Source organism: Quercus lobata, chromosome 4 (assembly GCF_001633185.2).
Source record: "Quercus lobata isolate SW786 chromosome 4, ValleyOak3.0 Primary Assembly, whole genome shotgun sequence".
Lineage (NCBI taxonomy): Eukaryota > Viridiplantae > Streptophyta > Magnoliopsida > Fagales > Fagaceae > Quercus > Quercus lobata.
The window spans coordinates 5385794-5406789 of record NC_044907.1 but is presented as its reverse complement, the minus strand read 5'-3'; the positions used below and the strand labels follow the sequence as shown (position 1 = coordinate 5406789).

Genomic DNA, 20996 nt, shown 5'->3' with positions numbered 1-20996 from the left:
CAAGAGCAACCTGATTGAGATCTAATCTTGCGTTAATGAGCCCCAAGAAAAATAGTGTAAGAAAGTTTTTCTTAAGAGGTGTTTGATGCGTTTTCTTTTATTTATTTTATTTTATTTTATTAAAATGTGTTTTTTCTAACGAGGTGGGTAACTATCTAACAGAGATCACCACAAGTGTGTTAAGTGACAATTTTCAAAACACAGGTGGCTTAGTCAACATCAGCCAAAACACAGGTAGATTTACTGCATTCCCCTTGTTAACATCATATTATAGCATTAGGCTGCCGTCTGTAGCTTGTAGTATGTAACTGATGTTTTCATCTCACATTGTGTCATTAGCCCTGTGGGACTTACAATTTGTGACAAGGGTATACATGTATTGCATGAGATACCTTGCACGCATATAAGAGGTGGTTGTGGTTCCTTTCTTTTGTTCTCTGTTTCATCAGCCCCTTTAAAGGATATAACCAGCCTTTAGTCATTGTGGCTAGGCTAGGGGTGCTTTGAACTCCTATCTATAAACCCAAGAATTGTGTACCACCTAACAGCTCAGATGTTAGATGTATACATAATAGTCGAATCCCTAAAAATGTGCTTTTTTTTTTTTTTTTCCTTCTTGAGAATCAAGACTGTAATTTTAATCAAGTAAACTCTAGCATGCATCTGCAAACAAAATACACTCAATATCTAGAGGAAGTGACTCCATCCGTACAATATAATCCTACACTAAAGCTTTAAACCATGGATTGTAGACCCTCGATCATCAAGGACTCTTCTGCTATAACCCAAAAGACATGGTGAGGAAGACCAACTACCAACTTTGTGGAACATTGGAAGTCACCAAAGCTATTGAAGCAATGTTCCCTCCTCACGTCAATGGTGTAATTTACTAGGGGTTTATTTTAATGAAGGGAATGCCGTTAGCTTTGCTCATTCTGCTTTTATACATAAAATTTGAAGTTTGCTTTCGTTAAGGCATTTTTCTCTCTCATTTTCCTTTTTATTTTTTATTTTTTTTGGTTTGCATTTTCCATTTCTGCTGTTTTAGTTTTTTGCCAAAATCTTAGCTTGGATAAGTTTGGTTCTGTATTTGTGTTGGGTGACCTGTGCAGAAAGCATCAGTTACTTTGGTGAGTTTTGGTTTTCTTACACCCATTTTCACAGGGGTTAGTTTAGTTTATATCTAATAAAGAATCAATTCATAATTCTAAAGTTATTAATTAGATAGACTAAACTTGTATTTTAGTCTTTTTTATTATTAATTGATTAAATTCTGGACTTGAGCTAAAACAAATTGGTACATTCGAAGTATTTGTGGAGAATTACATAGTCTCATAGAAAAGCTTGTGAGATGATCCAATCTCTTGGGTTAGAATATCAAATAAGAGTTATATTCATTCTAAAATAGCCATTAGTCCAATAAAGCCTACTTTCAAGTTTGAAACTAAGGTCCAATGACCTCAGTCCTGCAGATCAAGAAATTGTAGTTTCCACCTGGTTGGTTGAAATGAACTCACCAAAAAGTCATGAAAATAGGCCAATTATGCAGCTTTGAGGAACTTAGATAATTCTAATAGCAGAGAGAGGAATAGGAAGGGGAGAGAATTTTGGGAATAGAAAATTCTAATAAGAGGTGGTTTATTGCTGAGGTAGTGAGGTCTCAAACTAAAGCTGACTTCAGTAAGGGAAGGTGTAACCGTAGTTAAATTGCACAATAGTAATAAACAAATAGAAAGAGCAATATTTAATCATATGAGTTTAATGAGTGTGTACCATGACAAATAGCTTGACAAAGGTAACTACTGGTGTAGTCCACCTTAACGGCTAAGACTTTTGTCATTGCTTTTCTTGTCAATAATGCAGGTTCATCATTTATCATCTTCTGTGGACTTGTTCATACATTATCTTATATTTTTTAATCTGCAATTATTCTTTGTATAGACTGGATATTTGATCTACAGGAGCTCAACCTCAGGCAATATTTGATCACAGGGAGGAGCCAAAAATTCAGATCAAATAAACATTGGAGTAAGAAGATAAGCTACATGGCAGAGGGGGTAGTATCCCCTCTTATTGACAAGCTGATTTCCTTGTTAAGCAAAGAAGCAACAATGCTACAGGACATCCATGAAGAAGTAGCTGACATCAAAGATGAACTGGAGAGCATTCAGTCCTTTCTCAAGGATGCAGATGCAAGGGCTGCAGCAGAGGAGGACATCAGTGAGGGTGTCAAAACTTGGGTGAAACAAGTAAGAGAAGTAGCTTTCCGCATAGATGTTTTCATGGACGAGTACTTGCTTCACGTGGCTCAACATCATCATCCTCATCCGCATCATGGATTCAGTAGTTTCCTCCAAAAATCTGCTCGCTTGATTACCATGTTAATACCTCACCACGAAATAGCTGTTAAAGTTCAAAAAATCAAAGCATTGCTCCAGAAAATCAAGGAAAGAAGTGAAAAATATGGCTTCCAATCCACTGGCCTAGGATCAAGCAGTAGTGCTCGGAATGTTAGGTGGCATGACCCTCGAAAGGATTCTCTTTATCTTGATGATAGGGACGTTGTAGGAATTGAATCTCCTAGAGATGAATTGATTGGCTGGTTGGTAGAAGGACTGTCTCATCGTACAGTGGTTTCGGTGGTGGGAATGGGGGGACTAGGCAAGACCACTCTTGTGAAGAAAGTCTATGACCACCAAATGGTGAGAGGAAACTTTGACTGCCATGCTTGGATTCCAGTGTCTCAATCTTACAATATCGAGGATCTACTTAGAAGCATAATAAAGCAATTTTGTGATTCTAGAAAGGAGCCTCCTCTATTGGGAATTGACGCAATGGAAGAAGAGTTGTTGGTCAATAAATTGAGAGAGTACTTATGGCAAAAGAGGTATGTGGTTGTATTTGATGATGTATGGAAAATTGACTTTTGGGAGGGTATAAAACATGCCTTACTCGATAGTCATATGGGTGGTAGAATTTTGATCACAACACGTAATAGGGAGGTTGCTAGTTTTTGTAAAAAATCATCACCTGTTCATGTTTATGAGTTGCAAGCACTACCTTTCAATAAGGCATGGGAGCTTTTCTGCAAGAGAGCTTTCCAATTTGATTTTGGAGGACAGTGTCCCCAAGCATTGAAGAATTTGTCTATTGACATTGTCAAGAAATGTGAAGGATTACCACTTGCAATTGTTGCTATTGGTGGCCTTTTGTCAACCAAAGACAAAACTGTCATTGAATGGCAAAACTTGCATGATAGCCTTGGCTTTGAGTTTGGAAGAAATCCCCATCTTGCAGGTGTCAACAAGATTCTATCTCTAAGTTATGAAGACCTGCCTTACAACCTTAAATCTTGCTTTTTATACCTTGGTATGTATCCAGAGGGCTACCTTATTAATAGTGCAAGACTGATTCGGCAATGGATAGCTGAAGGTTTTGTAAAAGAAACTGAGGGTAAAACACTAGAACAAGTTTCACAAGAATACTTGATAGAATTAATCCACAGAAACTTGGTTCAAGTATCTAAGGCTGACTTTGATGGAAAAGTTAGACAGTGTCGACTCCATGATCTCTTGCGTGAGATCATCCTCCAAAAGATGAAGGATTTGAGTTTTTGTTATAATTTCTCAAAACACGAGTCTAGCTTTGAAGGACTAACTCGACGCATGTCAGTAAACAGAGTTCCATATGATGTACTTAAGGGATTTGAGGACACTCACATTCATTCTCTTTTATTGTTCAATCTTGATGAATTGCCGAAGTTCTATATGAATACTTTTTGTGCTAATTTCAAGCTTTTGAAAGTAATGGATTTTGAAGATGCTCCACCGGACTGCATTCCTGAAGATGTGGGAAATTTATTTCACTTAAGATATTTAAGTTTGAGAAATACCAAAGTAAAAATGCTTCCAAAATCCATAGGAAAGTTGCAAAATCTAGAGACTCTAGATCTAAAGCAGTCACTAGTGTTTGATATACCAGTTGAGATTAACATGCTTCATAAGTTGCGCCATCTTATAGCCTACCATCGCAACAACCGAATAGATTTCAGTTTGGCTTGGGAAAAAGGGTAAAGATACAAAAAGGGGTTGGGTGTTTAAAGAACTTGCAAAAGTTATGTATTGTGGAGTTGAATCATGGAGGGGTTGATCTAATTGAAGAGTTGGGAAAGTTGAGACAATTGAGGCAGCTAGGCATAAAAAATGTATCAAAGGAAACCATGATGGTTTTGTGTGCCTCTATTGAAAAGATGAACCACCTTCAATCACTATATATAGCCTCAATAAGGGAAGATGAGATAATTGATTTACAATTCATTTCATCTCCACCTCAATGTCTCCAACGCCTCTACATAATAGGGCGTTTAGAGAAGTTACCAGATTGGATTCCAAAGCTTCAACATCTAGCTAAATTAACGATTTGTTGGTCAAGGTTGAATGAGGACCCATTGGAAGTCATTCAAAATCTACCTAGCTTATGGAAGCTCATAATCGCATACCAAGCATACAATGGAGAGCAATTGCACTTTAAGGTAGGAGGGTTTCCAAAACTCAAGGAGCTATGCCTTGTCAGTTTAAATGCAGTGCATTCATTGTTGATAGATGAAGAAGCATTGCCTCTTCTTGAAGATCTTCTCATTGGGCTTAGTCCGCTACTAAAAGAGGTGCCTTTTGGAATCCAACATCTGAGAAACCTCAAAGTATTGGGAATTGTGAACTTGCCTAAAGAATTAGAAGAAAGTTCGGATCCTAAACAAGGGTCACATTACTGGATTGTTGAGCATGTTCCAGGCATTTATCTCCACCACAAGGTGCGCACAGGAATTTATGGCTATGACACCCACATTCTCCGTTCCTAGCATTTGATGCTGTCAAGAGTGCAAACAACCAACTAGAATGATGGTCATAACGAGAATGACAGCAACAGTATCAATGTTTTAGTTGAGAAAGGTTAGTGCTAAAAAAATGGCTGTAGATTTGGTGGTAAATATTTTTTTCTCTCTGGTGAATAATATCATGAGAGTTGTGTTGTAGATTTGTAGAGGTAGTGATGCTTTTGAATCATGAAAATATTGTGTGTTTGTCATCTTGGGTTCCTTGCCTTTCATGTTCAGAACTAAGTATCGTTGGGTTACATATAAATCCTTGATTAGGCCCCTAAGGTGAATTTTATAGAGTCTATACGTACACTAGGGGTAGCATTTGGAAGGCTGTCAGTTTTTGTCTAAATTTTTGAATACCATGTTAAGAGCCAGAGATGTGAGGTCTAATGTTAATAGCTTGCAAACTTTTAGTTTCTCTCGTGCATTGAAATGGCAACAAGGTCACCCTTGCCTTGGCTAGGAGAGCTTGGTTGTCTTCCCCTCTGTTTGTGCGGATGGATTCTTTGCCACCAGACATCCATAATGTTGTTGTAAATGATTTTAGATCATGATTTGATTGAAAGTATTTCAGACTGATTCTATTAAAATAAAATAAAATAAAATGTTAAAGAGCCAGAGAACTAGTGACTCCTTGTCAAGCCAATCCTTGACAAAGTGCCTCTAGGTGCACCTCACCTCCTTTTAAAGTGTGGGAATTGTCAAATTCTTAATTTTTCTCTTGAGTAGATACACGTCACCAAAAGTTGGATGTCATTTTTGGTACACATGTAGATTACTCCTTGTCAAGCCAATCCTTAAGCTCTTTTATTATTAGCTTCATTGAGAAACTATAATCTTAAAATAGATGCCACTCTACAAGGCTTCATTTGTTCCTGATTCTTTGATGTATCCCCGTTAGCTAATGGATTGTTGTTTGGACAACTCTAAGTAACCTTTCAATTTTGCCAATCCAATGTGCAGCACTTTCACTTTCAAGAAGATGGCTCCAAAGGCCATATAGGAAATCAGGAAGTTTGCCCAAAAGGCCATGGGAACAACTGATGTCAGAGTGGATGTTAATTGTCAAGCTTAACAAGCATGTCTGGAGAGTTCGTGTCCGCATTGTGCGTAACAGAAATGATGAAGAAGATGCAAAGGAGGAGTTTTTCTACACTAGTCACTGTTGCAGAGATCCCTCCAAAGGGCCTAAAGGGGTTGGGCACCATTGTATTTATGTTACAGCGTTCTTATTTCTACAAAATTTGGGTTACTGTTGTTTCTTAATACCTCAAGGAGCTTCCTATAAATTTCTCTTTAGAATTTTATGAATCATCATGCAATATCAATTAAATTATTATTTAGTTAACCTTATTTCATATCTCTATTTTAGATTCTTTCTTTTATATGTGTGAGCTGTGCATATGTGAAAGAGAGAAACGTAAAAGAAAAAATTATGTATAATTTCTTAGATATTGTACCTTGAGTTTTTTCAACTAAATAGTCATGTAATTATATTAACTAATTCAATAAAAACAATATTATCTTTAAATAATTTATATCTTTTGATCAATATAACCACGTAATCAAATTCAATCTAAAAATATAATACTTAAAGACAATAACTTTTGCTTACGAGAAAATTTAAGGATATAATTTTAATTTATGTTACAATTATGACATGATCGACTCTCATTCTACTATTAGTTGAGAAAAAATGGTGATTTATCAGTAACTGATTGTCATGTGATGTGTTGACTGGTTTTAGTTGGACAAGTTGTGACAAATGACGTTGTCCTGTAAGAACTGTTTGACCTTTACAACAGTAACAGCACATGTTAAATTCATTTCAAACACCCCTGCTTTAAGAAAAAATCGACAAACCCTAGTATACTCTCTCCCTCTCGGATAAAATAGGTAACTAATCTTAATATTCTAACTATTTAGTTAGATGGTTCAGTTATGAAAGTAATTTGCTTTTTAGCATCTCGAGTCTTTTAGAGTCGATTTTGACCTATAAATCGAGTATAAAAGACTCGATTTTCATGGTCTGATGTGGCATTTTTTCCACATCAGATTAGTGGAAATCGAGTCTTTTAGCCTCGATTTACAACTATTATATAACCTCCTCCCAGAATCATAAAACAGAACCCAGTACCCAAATCTCTTTCAAATTTCAAATGAGCCTCGTTTTGGACCGCCGGAGAGATCGCCCAAATCTCTTTCAAATTTCAAATACCTGAAGAGATCTCTCCGGCGACCCAGGTCGCGCCAGGAGCGCGACCTAGGTCGAGCGGCCAGGGTCGCGCGACCCAGGCCAGCGCGATCCAGGTCGCGCGGCCAGGGTCGCGCGACCCAGGCCAGCGCGATCCAGGTCGCGCGGCCAGGGTCGCGCGACCCAGGCCAGCGCGATCCAGGTCGCGCAGCCAGGGTCGCGCGACCCAGGCCAGCGCGACCCAGGTCGCGCAGGCCTTGGCCGTGCGACCTAGGCCAGCGCGACCCAGGCCGCGCGGCCTGGGTCAGTTTTTTCTTGGGTTTTCAGTTTGATTTTGTTCTTGGGTTTTTTGAAATGAGAATGGGAGAATGACGAACAGACACTTGAAAGTTTGATTTGATTTTGTTCTTGGGTTTTTTGGAAGTTTGAGAAATGAGAATGGAGAAGAACTGTTCTTGGGTTTTTTGAATTTGGAAATTTGAGAAATGAGAATGGAGAAGAGCGATCCAGAATATGTGTACTGTAGATGTAAATCGAGTTTTAGAGACTCGATTTACAGGTAGACCTCTCCTGACACGATCAAACCACGACCTTCAAAATCTCGGACCCGATCAAACCACGACCTTCAAAAAGTCGACTTATAGGCCAAAATCGACTCTCTTAGACTCGAGATGCTATAAAACCAATTAGTTTGATAACTAAGCCTACTAACTAAATAGTTAAAAAATTAATGTTAGTTACCTATTTTATCCTACTCTCCCCAGTGTACTTCGTGAGTGTATGCATATCAGCATATATATAAGGCTAAACACACTGTCAGAGCCGCAACAAAACAAACCCCAGCAGCGAAACACTTCATAACACTCACGAGACATAGCTCCAATGGTACTCTCTCTCTCTCTCTCTCCATATATATAATATGTGTATGGAATGTGTTCAGCCTTGATGTATATCTTATGCTAAAGTTTGATTTCTTCCAATTTTTGTATCCCAATGAGGAAAAGTTTAGTAATCTGAAAATGGTGCATGAAATTTATACCACTAAAAAGAAAGAAACATGGGGCTCCCTTTTGCAAGCTTGTTGCAGAGGTTGAGGAACCACGGTTTCGTGCCCTGCCAGGTAGATACTAGGCATTCTGAGGGATCTTTTGATTTTACACATGTTTCCTGATCTGGGTTTTCTTTTTTATCAATCTCTAGAAGATTTTGAACTAGTTTTGCCTTAAAAATTTTACATGGGTATAGGGATGTTAAATAATTATTACTCTCCTTTTTATTTTTATTTTTTATTTATTTGTCCTTTTTTTTTACTAAAGGTTTTTCTTCTAAACTGATTTGGAGGAGAAATCCAACCAATGCATGGTGATTGAAATGAGTATCTATATATAATTTTTAATTATATAAAATAGTGATATTTACTTCTTTTAGTGTCTGTGTCTGTTTGAGTTACAATTGCAATTTAAAAATACAGTTATTTTAATTAGTAGAATTTGTGAAAAATGTTGTTGTGAAAAACTATATATAACCAAAAAAAAGAAGGGGAAAAACACCCCCAGGTATGTGACCATTGTCATGTATTTAGCTCACACAACTGGGTTTTAGTAAGCCATTTAGCTTGGGGTTGGGGATACTATGTTTTGTGCAAGTGTGTGTTGAGTTCAACATTAAGCGTATATGAGGTTGATTTGGGCTATATAAGTAATTACGAGGAATCTTAATTGTAACTAGACTAGGTATAACACTAGATGTGATTAGAGCTTTCCTCAAGTCATGACAGGAGGAATGATCATTTTGTTGGAAAGGGTTGGATAGTGCCACTGAGTCATAAAGTTCTTAGCAAAATTGCATGAGATTTAAATCTGGTTTTATATACTTTGCTTTGCTGGCTTTGTTAATTGGTTATTAAAATCTATCTTTGAAGTAGGCTATGTTCGAACTTAGAACCAAATATAGTTTGGTACTACAATTGTATCTGTATTTCCTTGTACTGTTTATACCTAACTTTTGTACAACTATTGGCAATTTGACATAAAATTATATAGAGCATATTTTTCTCAAGTTTATTTATCTATTCATTTATTTTGAGTTATGGTCCCAAGGAGAGTGAGAAGGCAAAGTTTGAACTAGTGACCTTTACTTCATGGTCTTTAGTTCTACTCTTCGGGATATTTTTTCCTCTCTCAATTGTCTTAGAGGTTGAATCACTAGTTGGAATTGGGTTTTTCTTAGTTTACATATCTTTAAATTGGACTGATAATGTTGTTGTTAAGAGTGTCATTACTCAATATTCATAATGTAAGTCATAGACTAGCTTCTCAAGTACGGTAATTGAGTTAGTTAGATTAATTTGGAAGTCCAGAACAGGCTTAGTCTATATATTAGTCTATTGAACTATGTGATGGATAACAGTTTCCAAACAAGGGTGCTGAAACAAACTCCTAATGGGTTTATAATTATCAGATAAGGAATAGCTATTACAAGCCTTTTCCCTATGTATATATAGTTCATAGCTAGGTGGAATTTTGATTTTTGAAGCATTGAGAACAATGGAAAACTTTTGTTTTTGCTTTATGGAAATATCGGCAGTCTGATAGTCTCATGGTGAAACTCTCTTGAAGAATTTGTCAATGAACTTTGGCTCAATCCTCTTACTACAATAATACGAAGATGGTGGGGTCATGGCCTCAAAAGAATCAAAGCTTACTGGGGTGTGTGTGTGTGTAAATTACGACCCCACCCCCTCAAAAAATAAAGGAAGAAAAGAAAGAATAAGTTGTTTGTGGTATTAACTGATTAAATTATCGATTTAATAACTGATTAAATTCAAAATTATCAATTTAATTTTTGTTGAAGTCCAAACACCAAAGTCCTATGTTGATGATATCTTATCTAACTAGGCTGCTGTACTTTTTTTAAAGCTAGAGATGGAAGGACACCTTCAAAACTCTCCTAAACAAGGGTATCCTGCTTACAGAGAGGATGAAAACATTGAAAAGTGTGTCTTGGGCCTTGGAACTACACTGGTTGCTACAATTGAGGAAGCAAAAGATAGGATTTCTCAAATAGAACATATATTCTGCAGTTAGATCTTCCCTACTTTCCAATTGAAATCCGAAAACCTGCAGAATTTTTTTCCTGAGGGCAAGAAAGCCAGGGAAGATGCATGTAAAGAAAAGGAAAATGATCTTATACTTCCAATAGAAAGACTTCAACACAAAAAGCAACAAGCCCTTGAAGAGAACCAGTCTCTCAAGCTTGAATGGGGTACTTGCCAAAATTAAAAGTCAACTACTTGAGATTGATGGGCGAATGGAATTGCAGAATAGGTTTGTGCATTTGGTTCCTGAAAGCAACTCTGCTATTGTAAATAAGGGAAAACAACTTCTAGAGTATGAAAAAGGACAAAAGAGCTTCTTGCCGAAGTGAATGGCGATAAGTGAAAAGTAAATGAGCTCCAAGATGAGCTTAGAAGAAGGACGAAAAAGTAGTAGAGGGGAAGAAGTTGGTGCAAACATTAGCCAAAGATAATGAATGGCTTAACTCTAAATTTTCAGTTGATTATCAGCTGTGGAGAGATAATAAAAACGAGAATAATATACTTATGGCCGAATTGGAACATTTCAAAGATAAAGCTGGTAGACTCCAAGAGGAGCTTCAGAAAAAGACTCATGAGGTTGAGGAAGGAAGACAATTACGAGCGCAATCGCAGCAACAGATTGTTTGGAATGACACTGAAATGTCAAAGAACAAACAGTGTTTGAAGGAGTATGAGGAAGATAATAACCTGCCGATGGACAAAATAATTGGTTTAAAATTGAAAAATAATGAATTGATGGTAAATCATGGAGGTAAAAGTGGTGAGGTGGCAGAAGGAAGGGATTCAATAACTTCACCTGGTAAGACTGCTTTTCTTTTAAACTTTATCTTTTATCTCTATAATTGTAAATCATAAGTAGCTGCATTAAGTTTGGTGAAGTTTCTTATAATCTTCTGGCACTTCCAGTCTGATTTAAAAGTGGATTATGTACTGGGTTGTCACTTCACATAAGTTCCGGATTTGTTTGAATTTGTGAATGTTGCTCATTTGTGATTGTGGTTAGTTCAGCTCAGACCCAAAATTGGCTATATTAGAATTGCATTCAAATGATTAAATTAATTCTTTTGTAACAGCTTAAGTTTATGGACAACTGGGTAGTTTATCATGGTATATCATAATAGATGTTGTGTTGCTTTCGTTGTTTCTAAACTATTATCTATTGCCTGGTATTGTAGATCATGGAAACAAAGTTTCAGACACTTCTGAGGCTCCTTGTGACACAGCTGAAGTGAATAACATCTGTTTTAATGGAAGCTTGGAGGATGTGAAAGAAGCCAACTTAATTCAAGCCACAAGCTCCGACTCTCCTACTTCTAGTTTCCTCATTGAATCAAATTCTCCCTCCAATGTAAAATTTGGCACATTTTCTGGCACAAAGCGGGCTGCACCCTGTTCGAGAGATACATGGTTCCTTCAATGCCTTGTGGAAAAAGTTGACGAGCTCGAAGATGAGCTTACAGGAAAGAAACAAAAAGTAGCCGATGGAAAGGTGTTTGCACAAAATTTAGTCAAAAGGATTGATTGGCTTCTCTCAAAAACTTCAGATAATCTACATCTATTGAGAGAGAATATAGAAGACAAGGAATTACTTATGTCCAAATTGGAATGCTTGGAAGATAAAGTTGGTATACTCCAACAGGAGCTTCAGAAGAAGAGTCATGAGGTTGAGGAGGGAAGCAAATTACAAAACCAATTACTTAAAACAGGTTTTGGCTAACACTGAAATGTCAAAGTACAAAGCGAAGTCGGAGGAATGTGAGAGGTGCTTCATGTGGAAACTATAATTAGTTTAGAAGGGAAAAGTAATGAGTTGCAAGTAAATCATGGAGAAAGGAGTGAGGTATAAACCTGTTAGCTTGGATGAATTTCATTATTAGACATATTGACTTGATTTTGTGACCTATAATGTTATGGCATAGTAATCAACTGCAAATCTGAACTTTTAACTATTCCCCAAGACCCCAGCCATGGTGCTTGCTGCTTAGAAGATCATTATCAAATGATGTAAATTTTGATAGGCAGTGTACTATTTTCAGGATGAAAGTTTGAGCTTTGTGTTATGGTTGAATGTAGGGTGACAACCATGAAATCGGTACTTGTTAAATTTTCAGGATGAAATTGTGATTTTCTATAAATAACAAAAATCAAATTGTATTTCAATTTTTTTTTTTTTTTTTTGGGGGGTTGGGGGGTCATCAAGGATTGCAGTTCCAGTAAACATAGAACGGAGTGAGCATTAAGGGTATTTAAAACTTTTTATCAAAATTTACCATGTTTTGGCAATTTTACTAACCTTAATTTTGGATGAGTAATGCTACCGGCACAAACTTTTTTACCATATCTTTACAAAATTTAAATGTAGCAATTTTTACTAGTTCTCATTTTTTGTAACTTTAGCCTTTTCCATGTTGGATAGAGGGAGTAAAAAAAAAAGGAGGGGGTAGATCATCGTAATACATTGAAAATTGGTGTATTTTGGCCGTCTTTCCATCTTGCTTCTCTCCATCTACATAACCTAAAAAGTTTCTTCTTGCCTTTACAATTGAAAAACACTTTAAAAGTAAAAACAATTTATAGTTTCTCTTAAAGAGGCTATTTGGTTTGAGAAAAAAAGAGGTGTTTTATGTATTAATTTTCAGTTTCTATGAGACCCACCACGGAAAAAAATAGGGTTTGGTTTGCAAATTTGTTTTCAATTTTCATTTTCAATATCCTAAAAAGTAGACTGTTGTTTATTCTAAAAAATATCCTAAAAAGTAGACTTAAATGCTAAAAATGAATACATGTTTAGGGTGTTTTTAGAGAATGTGAAAATGAATACATTGACATTTTCATTATATTGTTGAAAACGGCTAGATCCACCAAAGAAGAGCTTAAATGAAAAAGTTCTTTTTCCTAAAATAAAGAACAAGTGCCAAATCAGAGAAGGGTGTATTTTGTACTCAAATTTTGTATTCAAAAGAATCAAAACAGGTTTAGAACATAATACTCTAAGTTCTTTAGTGCACTTTTCCAACTTTAAATTGAAATAATGAACATAAAAATCTTGTAATTTTTCCCATCATTTTTTTTAATGAATTTGATTATTAAAATGGTTTAGTTTATCAAATAAAGCAAATACTATGGGTCTGTTTAGATACTGCTTATTGCTGAAAACTGAAAATTTATTACTAAAAATACTGTAACAAAATAATTTTTAAACTATGAATAGTATCGTGGGACCCAGTCTAGACTCTACAAAGCTTTTTCTGTTTCATAAAATCTTTTTATGTTTTACCATCTACTCACTGCTCTCTCTGTCCTTGTTGTTATTGATTCTTTGATGTATCCTAGTTAGCTAATGCATTGTATTTTGGACACCTCTAAGTAACCTTTCCACATTTTCCAATTCCATGTGCAGCACTTTCAAGAAGAAGGCTCCAAAGGCCATAAAGGAATCAGAAGTTTGCCCGAAAGGCCATGGGAACAACTGACGTCAGGGTGGATGTTAAGCTTAACAAGCATGTCTGGAGCCGTGGGATTAGAGTGTGCCAAGGAGAGTTCGTGTCTGCATTGCCCGTAAGAGAAATAATGAAGAAGATGCAAAGGAGGAGTTTTTCTACACTAGTCACTGTTGCAGAGATCCCTCCAGAGGGCTTAAAGGGGTTGGGCACCAAGGTCATTGAGGAAGAAGATTAAACTAGCCTACTTCCCTAGATCATAGTTAGGTTGCTCCAATTATGGCTACACTTGTTCCTGAGATTTTTTTTGTTTGGCTTTGGATTTTCTTGGGACTATCTCCAGTGGAGAGAAAAGCATTATGGAATTTTATTTGATCTACTTATTCACCCTGTTCAAGTTATCAGTCTTTCAATGAGAACTTATAAATTGTGTTATGATGTGAAACATAGTTTATGTTATATTCCCGTGGCCTCTGCTTCTGAATTTGTAGCCAAATGCAAATGCTGTATTACTGTGATTTGTTGAAGATAATGGAGTCTAGGACTGATTATGTTTGTTAAAATGTTAATCCATCGTGTTACAGCATTAGGCTGCCGTTTGTAGCCTGTAGTATGCAACTGATGTCTCCATCTCACAATGGTCTCACATTGTGTCATTTAGCCCTTTGGGACTAACAATTTGTGACAAGCGTATACATGTAGTGCATGAGATACCTTGCACACATAAGAGGTGGTTGTGGTTCCTTTCTTTTGTTCCCTGTTTCATCAGCCACTTTAAAGGATATAACCAGCCTTTAGTCATTTTGGCTAGGCTAAAGGTACTTTGAACTCCTATCTAGAAACCCAAGAATTGTGCACCACCTATCAGCTCAGATGTTAGATGAATACCTATTTGGTCTTGAACAGGTTAAATATTCGTAAGCTTCATTTGTTTCGACATAATGTAATTGTGTAGGACATATATCTTTGAGGATCATATTCATATATACTGTTTTCCAATTATTATTATTATTCCATGAAAATACACTTAAGAGGATCATCATCAAATGCTTGCTCATGTCACATAATAGTCGATTCCAAGAAAATACACTTTTTTTTCCTTGAGAATCAAGACTCTAATTTTAATCAAGTAAAAACTAGCTTGCATCAGCAAACAAAATACGCTCAATATCTAGAGGAACTCAAATCATCCGTACAATATAATCTATACTAAAGCCTTAGACTATGGATTGTAGACCCTCGATCGTTAGGGACCCTTTTGCTATAACCCAAAAGACATGGTGAGGAAGACCAACTACCAACTTTGTGGATCATTGGAAGTCACCAAAACTATTTAAACAATGTTCCCTCCTCACATCAATGGTGTATTTTAATGAAGGGAATGCCGTTAGCTCATTCTACTTTTATAGATAAAATTTGAAGATTGCTTTTGTTAAGGTATTTTCCTCTCTCATTTTCCTTTTTATTTTATTTTTTTTGGTTTGCATTTTCCATTTCTGGTGTTGTATTTTTGTGCCAAAATCTTAGCTTGGATAAGTTTGGTTCTGTATTTGTGTTGGGTGACCTGTACAGTTAGCATCAGTTACTTTCGTGAGTTTTGGTTTTCTTACACCCATTTTCACATGGGTTAGTTTAGTTTATATCTAATAAAGAATCAATTCATAATTCTAAAATATTTTATTAGATAGACTAAACTTGTATTTTACTCTTTTATTATTACTGATTGATTAAATTCTGGACTTGTGCTAAAACAAATTGGTACATTCAAAGTTTTTGTGGAGAATTACGTAGTCTCGTAGAAAAGCCGTGAGTTGATCGAATCTCTTGGGTTAGAATATCGAATTAGAGTTATATTCATTCTAAAATAGCCATTAGTCAAATAAAGCCTACTTTCAAGTTTGAAACCAAGTTCCAATGATCTCAATCCTGCAGATCAAGAAATTGTAGTTTCCACCTGGTTGGTTGAAATGAACTCACCAAAAAGTCATGAAAATAGGCCAATTATGCAGCATTGAGGAAACTAGATAATTCTAATAGCAGAGAGAGGAATAGGAAGGGGAGAGAATTTTGGGAATAGAAAATTCTAATAAGAGGTGGTTTATTGCTGCGGTAGTGAGGTCTCAAACTTAAGCTGACTTTAGTAAGGGAAGGTGAAACTGTAGTTAAATTGCACAATAGTAATAAAGAAATAAAAAGAGCAATATTTAATCATTTGAGTTTAATGCGTGTGTACCATGACAAGTAGCTCGACAAAGGTAACTACTGGTGTAGTCCACCTTACCGGCTAAGACTTCCGTCATTGCTTTTCTCATCAATAATGCAGGTTCATCATTTATCATCTTCTGTGGACTCGTTCATACATTATTTTATATTTTTTAATCTGCAATTATTCTTTGTATAGAGTGGATATTTGATCTACAGGAGCTCAACCTCAGGCAATATCTGATCACAGGGAGGAGCCAAAAATTCAGATGAAATAAACGTTGCAGTAAGAAGACAAGCTACATGGCAGAGGGGGTAGTATCCCCTCTTATCGACAAGCTGATTTCCTTGTTAAGCGGAGAAGCAACACTGCTACTGGACATCCATGAAGAAGTAGCTGACATCAAAGATGAACTGGAGAGCATTCAGTCCTTTCTCAAGGATGCAGATGCAAGGGTTGCAGCAGAGGAGGACATCAGCGAGGGTGTCAAAACTTGGATGAAACAAGTAATAGAAGTAGCTTTCCGCATAGATGTTTTCATGGATGAGTACTTGCTTCACGTGGCTCAACATCATCATCCTCATCCGCATCATGGATTCAGTAGTTTCCTCCAAAAACCTGCTCGCTTGATTACCATGTTAATACCTTACCACAAAATAGCCGTTAAAGTTCAAAAGATCAAAGCATTGCTCCAGAAAATCAAAGAAAGAAGTGAAAAATATGGCTTCCAATCCACTGGTCTAGGATCAAGCAGTGGTGCTCAGAATTTTAGGTGGCATGACCCTCGAAAAGATTCTCTTTATCTTGATGATGGGGATGTTGTAGGAATTGAATCTCCTAGAGATATATTGATTGGATGGTTGGTAGGAGGATTGTCTCATCGTATAGTGGTTTCAGTGGTGGGAATGGGGGGACTAGGCAAGACCCTCTTGTGAAGAAAGTCTACGACTACCAAATGGTGAGAGGATACTTTGACTGTCATGCTTGGATCCTAGTGTCTCAATCTTACAATACCAAGGATCTACTTAGAAGCATAATAAAGCAATTTCGCAATTCTAGAAAGGAGCCTCCTTTATTGGGAATTGATGCCATGGAAAAAGAGTAGTTGGTCAATGAATTGAGAGATTACTTATGGCAAAAGAGGTATGTGGTTGTATTTGATGATGTATGGAAAATTGACTTTTGGGTGGGTATAAAACATGCCTTACTTGATAGTCATACGGGTGGTAGAATTTTGATCACAACACGTACTAGGGAGGTTGCTAGTTTTTGTAAAAAATCATCACCTGTTCATGTTTACAAGTTGCAAGCACTACATTTTGATAAGGCATGAGAGCTTTTCTGCAAGAGAGCTTTCGAATTTGATTTTGGAGGACAATGTCCCCAAGCATTGAAGAATTTGTCTGGTGACATTGTCAAGAAGTGTGAAGGATTACCACTTGCAATTGTTGCTATTGGTGGCCTTTTGTCAACCAAAGACAAAACTATCATTGAATGGCAAAACTTACATGATAGCCTTGGCTTTGAGTTTAGAAGAAATCCCCATCTTGCAGGTGTCAACAAGATTCTATCTCTAAGTTATGAAGACCTGCCTTACAACCTTAAATCTTGCTTCTTATACCTTGGTATGTATCTAGAGGACTACTTTATTAACAGCGCAAGATTGATTCGGCAATGGATAGCTGAAGGTTTTGTAAAAGAAATTGAGGGTAAAACACTAGAACAAGTTTCACGAGAATACTTGATAGAATTAATCCATAGAAACTTGGTTCAAGTATCTAAGGTTGACTCTGCTGGAAAAGTTAGATAGTGCTGACTTCATGATCTCTTGCGGGAGATCATCCTCCAAAAGATGAAGGATTTGAGTTTTTGTCATAATTTCTCAAAACACGAGTCTAGCTTTGAAGGACTAACTCGACGCATGTCAGTAGACAGAGTTTAATATGCTATACTTAAGGGATTTGAGGACACTCACATTCATCAATATATTACTAAAAGCTGAAGCGTGGCATTTATAGCTGCTGAGCTCCTGTTGTGCCACCTCATCACCACGTCATTCGCCACATAGTTAATATTTATTCCTATTTTTTTTTACAAATATATATATATATATATATATAGATTATTGACTTTAGATATTCATCTTTGTCGGTTTTAATATCTATATATAATTAATATTTATTCCTATTTTTTTTTACAAATATATATATATATAGATTATTGACTTTACATATTCATCTTTGTCGATTTTAACATCTATATATATTTCTTTTTTATTTCCAATTTTCCTATAATTTTTTTTTTTTTACATTCACTTATTTTTTTAAATATTTACATTTTCTTCAACCTTTCTTCTTCCCTCACCTTTTCATCTCCCCACTACCCTCTACTTTAATATTGCTATTCATCCTTCTCTTCATCTTCCTTTATTTGTCTCTTCTTATCCCTTCCCTCTTACTATAAATTTGTCACTCTTTTCCATTCTTTGCATAGTTTTCTCTCACAAAAATGCTCTATCTCTCTCTCTCTCTCTCAATGTTTTGGTAGATTTTTATTTTTTATTGCATCTCCGCTTTAGGTTGATAAAATTTTGTATTTTTAAGAACTCTAATTTATGTTGATACGATTTAGTTTTGTGTTTTAAGTTATTATTATTATTATTATTATTTTGCTCTTTGATTGTTAAATTTTATCCGATTACATTATAAAAAATTAAAGATAGTAGATAAAAATAAAATAGTATTCCATTACATAGCATAATTTGGATAATTTAGTGTTTATTGTTATATCTTTTAATTTTTCTTATTTTTTTCTTCTCTTCCATTTTACTCAATATTGAAATTCAACCACATCCTCCTTATCATTAAATTATTTATATTTTCTCACTCTTTTTGTTTTAAAAAATAAAAAATGTAATATTTTACTTAAATTCAAATAAAAGAAAATTGTGCTCATCAAATTGTACTCATTTTTTTTAACATTTACACTTTCTTCAACCTTTCTCATTCTCTTTACCTTTTCATCTCCCCAAAAATTCTACCTTGATATCACTCTTCCTCTTTCCTTTTATCTTCCTTTATTTTGTTTTTTTATATTATCATCCTCTTAGTATAAATTTATCATTCACTCTTCTATTCTTTACATAATTTTATCTCACAGAAAAGTGGTTATTTCCCACTCTTTCTCCCTCAATTTTTTGGTAGATTTTTATTTTTATTTTTCTTGCATCTCTATAAAATTAATTAGCCACTATCATTATGGAGTAGTAGTCTATAATTTTACGCATCCAAAAAAGTGGAATATATAGAGTTTTTTTAAAGGTATGTGTAAAAATTCACTATATGTGTGTGTGTGTGTGTGTATAAAGGTAAAAAAAAAAAAAAAAAAGAAGGTATATTTAAGGTTTTAGTTAACTTAAAAACTAATGAAAATCAAATGGTTAATAATTAAAAGGGAAAAATGCCAAGAGACCCCCTAAACTTTAAAGTAGCGGATAGAACACCCCCTAAACTTTTATTTTGGCCAATTTGCTCCTTGAACTATACAAGCCTGCCAAATAAAGCCATCCGTTAGTCTATCTGTTAAGTGACTAACGGAGCTCACGTGCATTTCATTTATTAAAAAAAACAAAAATTCCAAACCGATTGAGAGATCCCAACAATGGTGACACGTTTGAAGAGGAATAGGAAGAAGCACGGACTCATCGCATCATCTTCAATGCTAAGTCCACCTACCTTGGCAATATAACCATCTTCGTAACTACTGGCTTCTTCATTTAAATCAAAAGATAAGCACATTTGTGAAGTCATTATATAGACCTGTTTTCAACATGTTCATCACTTCTATCACTCTTTTCTTCATCATAATTCATAAGCTTCTAATCCTTCTGTCATGGCTACTTCAAAATTATTTATATCACTTCCCAGAATTGAGTTTCTTTTTCAATTGTTCTATTGCTGAAAGAAAAGGGAGTTTCAAATGATGTAAACTTGTTTGATGCCATAAATAGTGAGCGCCAGACATGGCTGTATTGGCAAGCACAGGAAGCATCGAGGAGGTTGTGGAATTGCCGGAGGTATACACCACCATCAGATCATGTTCGACAAGTACCATCCTGGGTTTTGGCAAAGTCTCAAAGCCCAAACCAAAGCTTCTTTATGCAACTTCTCTCTCTAAATCCACAGATCAGCCTCTCTCTCGAACTCAAAGATCAGCCACCATGGCTGACTCAAGACCGCTACCACCACTACCGGCTGTGGCTCTTAAGACCAAGCCATCTCTCTTCTCTAGCTTCTCTCTAGCAATTTCTTTCTCTTTCAATTTTCCCTCTCTAGCCAATCTGTAGCCTCCATAGCCAAAAACTCTCAAGCTCTAGCCTCTTAGAAGTTAAAACTAATCCCAAATCTAATCTCCACATCTCAAACTCTCTCTCCCTCTCTTAAAATTAATCCATGGATTTTTTTTCTTTGATGTAAATGAAACGCACATGTGTGTTGTGTTCCGTTAGTCGCTTAACAGAAAGACTAACAGATGGCTTTATTTGGCAGGTTTGTATAGTTTAAGGAGCAAATTGGCCAAACTAAAAGTTTAGGGGCTGTTTTGGCCACTGCTTCAAAGTTTAGGGGGTCTCTTGACATTTTTCCCTAACTAAAATTATAGCAGCTCTATAAATCCCAGCTCTAAAATGCAGCCCACTACTTATTTATTTACTTTCACTATCACCCTATAATAAATCTAGCCCACTATTTATTTATTTATTTCCACTATCACCCTATAATAAATCTGTATAAGTAATCTAGCCCACCTCTTATTTATTTAGTTCCATTATCAAGCCCAACCTAAAACCTTTTCAATTCAGTTTAAAGGAAAAAAAAATTTAAAATTTAAAATCTATATCTATATATATCTAAAAGCTGAAGCGTAGCATTTATTATTGTTATGTTGAGCCACATCAGCAATCACAGGTTATATATTTTCCTCTCTTCCTTTTCTTTATATTTTCTCTCCTTTTCAAAATATAATTAAATATTGATAAATTGGACAAAATCGTTGATGCACTTGGTAATATTCATTTGTGCCTCACCCATTCAGTTGGCTGGCCTCTTGTGCCACGTCAGATTACTATCTCTCCCTCTCTCTTTTCAGCCTAAGCGTTCCGTTTCCCACCTTGCCGTTATAAGTTA

General features: G+C 35.8%; 2 protein-coding genes across 4 annotated transcripts; both read left to right on the top strand.

Moving 5' to 3' along the window:
- The first annotated feature begins 1902 nt into the window (after window positions 1-1902).
- LOC115983234 (disease resistance protein RPM1-like) lies at window positions 1903-13611 on the top strand. Of its 2 annotated transcripts, none has more exons than XM_031105875.1 (2): window positions 1903-4949; window positions 13571-13611. In XM_031105875.1, the coding sequence occupies exon 1, from the start codon at window positions 2046-2048 to the stop codon at window positions 4071-4073; it is 2028 nt and encodes a 675-aa protein (XP_030961735.1). In that variant the 5' UTR covers window positions 1903-2045; the 3' UTR covers window positions 4074-4949; window positions 13571-13611. The 2 variants fall into 2 exon arrangements, with proteins under 2 accessions (XP_030961735.1, XP_030961734.1); XM_031105874.1 differs by lacking the exon at window positions 13571-13611 and adding an exon at window positions 5843-6191.
- On the top strand, window positions 7841-12117 carry LOC115983235. 2 transcript variants are annotated; one of them, XM_031105877.1, is made up of 3 exons: window positions 7841-7958; window positions 9996-10969; window positions 11346-12117. In XM_031105877.1, the coding sequence occupies exons 2-3, from the start codon at window positions 10675-10677 to the stop codon at window positions 11885-11887; spliced, it is 837 nt and encodes a 278-aa protein (XP_030961737.1). In that variant the 5' UTR covers window positions 7841-7958; window positions 9996-10674; the 3' UTR covers window positions 11888-12117. The 2 variants fall into 2 exon arrangements, with proteins under 2 accessions (XP_030961737.1, XP_030961736.1); XM_031105876.1 differs by having other exon boundaries at window positions 9992-10969.
- Window positions 13612-20996: the final 7385 nt, after the last annotated feature.